General features: G+C 36.6%; 1 protein-coding gene across 1 annotated transcript in view; it reads right to left on the reverse strand.

Moving 5' to 3' along the window:
• Positions 1-5,480, reverse strand: part of LOC134673847 (uncharacterized) — a 78,793-nt gene extending 73,313 nt beyond the window's left edge. The window contains exons 1-3 of the mRNA XM_063531885.1: positions 5,321-5,480; positions 4,599-4,662; positions 2,928-2,990 (exon numbers count right to left, since the gene is read on the reverse strand). Of these exons, the coding sequence (XP_063387955.1) occupies positions 2,928-2,990; positions 4,599-4,662; positions 5,321-5,380 (187 nt within the window). The 5' untranslated portion in view covers positions 5,381-5,480. The remainder of the gene's footprint in view (positions 1-2,927; positions 2,991-4,598; positions 4,663-5,320) is intronic.
• Between the last annotated feature and the right edge of the window lie 520 nt (positions 5,481-6,000).

A 6,000-nucleotide genomic window follows, 5' to 3' on the forward strand; every position in this document is an offset into this window, starting at 1 on the left:
TCATTTGCGAAATCCTAAAAATAGGGACCTGGAAATTGATTATAATTAACCTACCCCCTTTAATATCTCTTTAAATATTGATCGTAGCGAAAAAGTGTACAGAACCTTTTTTGTGGACAATTTTATGTTTAATATTTATGTAGAATATTGTTTTGCAACCGGCCACCGTTTACGAGTTATTTACGAAAAACTAAAAAAAAGTGACCTGTGAACTGATTGTAATTAACTTTCTTCCTTTAATATCGCTTGAAATATTGATCCTAGAGAAAAGTGTTCTAGATGTTTTTTGGAGGAAATTTTATGTAGATAATTTATTCTTAAAAACCTATTTCGCTATGGGACACAGTTTACGAGTTATTTACAAAAAACTAAAAAGGGACTTTAAAATTGATTATAATTAACTTACCCGCTGCTTTGTCTTTTTAAATATTGATCCTAGCGAAAAGTGTTCGGCATGTTTCTTGTAGGAAATTTTACGTTTATTATTTATGTATAAGATTTTTTTTGCTATGAGTCATACTTTTCAAATTATTAACGAAAAAATAAAAACAAGGAACCTTAGAATTTATTATAATTAACTTTCCCTCTTTATTATCTTTTTAAATATTGATCCCTGCAAAAAGTGTACTGAATCTTTTTTGTTCAAAATTTTGTGTAGATTATTAACGTCTAACAACATTTTTTGATATTGGCCACCGTTTATGAGTTATTTACGAAAACCTAAAAAACGGAACCTTAGAAGTGATTATAATTAAATTTCCCGCGTTAAAATCTCTTTGAATATTGATCCTAGCGAAAAATTGTACTGAATCTTTCTTGTAGGCAATTTTATGCAGAATACTTATGTAATAGAACATTTTTTGCTATGTGCCACCGTTTAAGAGTTATTTACGAAAAACGAAAAAAAGGGACCTTTAATGTCAAATATCTCACTTCCGGTCAAGATTTCGATCGAGCAACCGGCAAATTCTGATTCAGCGGGTTCTAATTAGGTTAAAAAACCCGGTTGCCAAAAAGTAATATGCTTTGCCAGTCAAAATCGATTTTATGAAAAATATGACCAATCTTATTACTATATATGTTCAGAATATTATTTGAATAAACTTAGGATAGAATACTTAGGATAGGAAATAAAATGTGTGTTTTTATATCTTTAAACCCAATTACTAAGTAGACTGCACATACATTAAAGTCACATTAAAATTCCATTTTGCGAAATAGAGATTTCAACATTTAACTTCGCAAAAGTAGATAATTGAAATATTCTAAAAGCAATAAAAATAAATTAGGTTAGATTCGAGCTACAATGACATTAGTTTGGGTTCAAGGCAAGGTTGCAGGGCCTCAACAAGAGAAAAAAGGGGGAGGGACTGTTGGCCTGGCTCAGTGAGCCAGAACTCACCCACTTATCCCTACTACTGCCGTAAGCAGGTAATGAATTCCCAATGTATTAAGTTTAGGTTTAATAAATTATAAATATATTTTATTAGTAACATAATTATATACAAATATGTATAAGCATAAAGTAATAAATAAGCCTACAGCACAGCTATTAATAATGTCCGTAATCTGTATAATCCCAAAATACGGATCCCTCGTATGTGGATGCTGCTTACATAATCTCGTCTGTCAAGGTGTTTCGGCAGGAAAGGCCTTGGCAGACTTATAAATTCCTGAAATGAGGGTTCATACCTACCGACTAGAATTGGTTTCATGGTGGTATCAGATGGGTTAGTGTACGGTAACCAATGGTCATCTTGCTTATAATCTCGTCTGCCAAGGTGTTTCGGCAGGAAAAACCTTGGCAGACTTATATATTTCTAAAATGGGGGTTCATACCTACCGACTGGAATTGGTTTCATGGTGGTATCAGATGGGTTAGTGTAGGGTAACCGATGCCGACCTTGCTTACATAATCTCGTCTGCCGTGGTGTTACGGCAGGAAAAGCCTTGGCAGACTTATATATTCCTGAAATGAGGGTTCATACCTACCGACTGGAATTGGTTTCATGGCGGTATCAGATGGGTTAGTGTACGGTAACCGATGGTCATCTTGTTTATAATCTCGTCTGCCAAGGTGTTTCGGCAGGAAAAACCTTGGCAGACTTATATATTCCTAAAATGGGGGTTCGTACCTACCGACTGGAATTGGTTTCATGGTGGTATCAGATGGGTTAGTGTAGGGTAACCGATGCCGACCTTGCTTACATAATCTCGTCTGCCAAGGTGTTTCGGCAGGAAAATCCATGGCAGACTTATATATTCCTGACATGAGGGTTCATACCTACCGACTGGAGTTGGTTTCATGGTGGTATCAGATGGGTTAAATTAGGGGTCCCGTTGACCACCTTTGAGAGCGTCTGCCAAGCACTTCCGGCAAAAAAAATACTGGCAGACTTCGCTTTTATGTGTCTACATGTAAATTTCTAACTGCTGCCATAACTATTATTTCGGTATCAGATGGGTTAAATCAGCCCCCTTTTTTCGCACCGGAAGTGGCCTTCTTTCTCGTACTTTCGGCAAGTTCCGCCGTGGCAGACTATCGAATTCGGACTTAGCATCACTTTTATGGGAAACCATTGTGCATTTCATCGTGGTATCAAGTCGGTTAGAAAATTTGCGGCCGGCTCTTCTACTATATTGGGTGATCACGTGGTGCTTTTCATAGTAAACGAAGCTCCGGAAGCTCCGGCCCGGCCCCGGCTCGGTCTAACGTGAGTCATCCTTAAAGGATGACTCAAAGCATCACGTGATCACCGGTCATAGAAAACCAAATATCGGTTGCCTCGGCCCGTACCCGGGCCGTTCCAGTGTGAGTCATCCTTAAGTAATGTGAATCATTTGAATCAAGTTAGTCGGGTTATTAGTGCCAATAATATAGTGAGTAATCCTAAGTATTAAAAGTATTATAAAACTGGACTTCGTACCTCTATTGCAAGTTGTATACGACGAGATGAAAGGAATACACACATTGTATTCTTTTACCGAATCTGTAAATAAATAAGTAAATAAATAAATATTGGGGACATCTTTACACCGATCAACCTTAGCGGAAGCAGTTATAAAGTCGACCCAAAATTTTTTTATTAAGCTATGAGCTTCATCACATATGTTTCTTGAGTAATTCTAAGCATTTCAAGCCTGGGAAGCAATAAGAAATGTGCGTCTACTCGGATTTGTAATGGATTTAAACTTTCAACCCCTTTTTAACCCTTTTAGGGGATGAATTTTACAAAACGCTGAAATTACTTTTCCTGTCTTTTAATAATATCCCCAAATACAAAGATTCAAGTCCCGCGTTCGAAATTTTTTTTGATATCTATACAAACTTTCAACCCCTTTTTCACCATCTTAGGGGATGAATTTTCAAAAACGCTGAAATTAGTTTTCTTGTATTTTAATAATAAATCGTTTTACAAAGTTTCAAATTCCTAGCTTAAAATAAGACATGAACCCCATACAAACTTTCATTCCCTTTTTAACCCCCTTAGGGGTTGAATTTCTCAAAATCGCTTCTTATCTCTTGTACACTTTATAAATGTAATCTAGTGTGCAAATTTCAACTTTCTATCTTTTGTAGTTTCGGCTCCGCGTAGCAAAAATCTTCAACCAAAATTTTCACCTTTTTACGTTTTTCTTAAAATTACTATGAAACTGAAAAAAAACAAATATCAGCAATTAATTCTACGTCTTTGGTTTATACGAAAATGATACCAAACTTGCCCTAGTAGCCACCAGGATCAGAATAGATTTTTTTTAAAGATGACGGGTTGCGGCCGTATTAGACGCACGCTTCTTTTTGCCTCCCAGGCTAGAAATGCTTAGAATTACTCAAATATCAGATGTGATGAAGCTCATAGCTTAATAAAAAATTTTTGGGTCATGTATGGCAGCGTTACATAACTGATTCCAGTACCTAGCCCCAAACTAAGCAAAGCTTTTATATGGGTGCTAAGCGACGATATACATACTTATATAGATAAATATATACTTATAGTTATACATAGAAAACACCCATGACTTAGGAACAAATAAATAAATAAATAAATATTATAGGACATTCTTACACAGATTGACTAAGTCCCACAGTAAGCTCAAGAAGGCTTGTGTTGTAGGTACTCAGACAACGATATATATAATATACAAATACTTAAATATATAGAAAACACCCATGACTTAGGAACAAATATCTGTATCATCATACAAATAAATGCCCTTACTAGGATTCGAACCCAGGACCATCGGCTTCGCAGGCAGGGTCACTACCCACTAGGCCAGACCGGTCGTCAAACAAATAAACTGTGAACAATACTTGGACAATACTGTGAACAATATTTGGTTTTAATAAAAAAGTACATAATGCAAACAAATGTCTATGCGGCTAATTCAGTCATAGAGGCTATTCCATCCACGAGGGCATATTTCTTTAATATTTACAATAGTAGGAAAAAAACCATTTGCTTTTGATTACTGAAACTAAAAGCAATCGCTACTTTGACGACGAACTTATCAATGTTGTTTGTTGTTCAAGAAAAACGCTAGTGGACAGAATAGCCCCTATGACGGAATTACCCACATTGACCTTTTATATTACTTACCTTCTAAAACTAAATCATACATCATTGAATCCATTTTAATCTTCAATTCATCGTTAACGACTTTCTGAAAAAAAGAGTACTGACTATTTTAATTTAAAGATGAAATGTTTTAAATAAAAACTTTAACTTAATTTATTAAATAAATTAGTTCCTATAAATACAGTATAAAAATTAAATACAATACAAATCCTCTTTATTGCACAACCTCAATAAAAACATTTACAGAGAGACATACATAATACATGAAGACAGAGGCAACAAAAGGCGGTCTTATCGCTAAAGAGCGATCTCTGACAACCTTTAGGTAGTGGAGAAATGATAATATTAATTAAACTATGGTGACTACAAATGTAAAAAAAACAAAATCAAACTATTTAGGAGGTGCAAAAGGCTAACCTATAAAGTACCCAATCAAAAAATAAAGGCCCGTCCAACAGTTCGGCTTGTGGTATGGACCCATTACACTGGCAGCGTTACCTCTCTGTATCGCTAGGGCGATACGCTGAGAGAGGTACACAGGGTACACTTAAATTTATTATTTGATCAGAGATCAGGAGTTATATAAAACGTACCCAAAGGGTAAAAATGGGACCCTACTAGATACGGTCAGTGGAGTCTTAGTAGGTACAGTCACCCAAGAAAGTGGTCTACCACTTTTCGACTCTACCATTATATTTTAAATTTATTTTGTTTCTTTCACATCATTAGACAGAGATAGGCACCATTCCGTCTCCTTCTACCAAGATGTCTGTCACTGCGGCGTTGTAGCCGCACCTCTCCATGCTGAGACAGTCAAACTCCCCATAGCAGACTTGGCAAGCCACCTCATTCCGACGGAAAACTCGAGGGTACTTCACATAGTGAAATGTTAAAGATGGGTCGAAGGCTGAAAGCAATACGATTGGATCATAAAGGATAACTCACGTTAGACCGGGTCGTGTCCGGGCCGGAGCTTCCGCAGCTTACGCTTCTATGACATGATAGGCGATCACGTGATGATTTTCGTAGAAAACTATGCGCCGGAAGCCCCGGACACGGCCCGGTCTAACGTGAGTCATCCTTAAGATACACTCGGCGTCAAAAAAATCGCACCTCGCCAAAAATTCGTTTCAAGCAAATATAGCTCTTATCTAATGCATTGTACCCTATCAATATTGGTATCGTTTGAAAGCGCAATTAATGAACTTTAAAAAGATAAATCGTCATTGTTCGTAAAAACAACCATCGCCGAACATAGGCGTTTTGTTTAAAAAAAGGCCGAGATCCAATTTTAATCGGTCCGTTGTTGTGCAATCCGGGACGAGTATAAAATGGAGGGTAAAGGTTAGTTATGGTTTATTCGCTCTCCAGAGGTCACTGAGGTTACTAATGAACCATTACAGCAAGAAAAAACCCTTGGTCA

This window comes from Cydia fagiglandana, chromosome 19 (genome assembly GCF_963556715.1).
Source record: "Cydia fagiglandana chromosome 19, ilCydFagi1.1, whole genome shotgun sequence".
Classification (NCBI taxonomy): domain Eukaryota; kingdom Metazoa; phylum Arthropoda; class Insecta; order Lepidoptera; family Tortricidae; genus Cydia; species Cydia fagiglandana.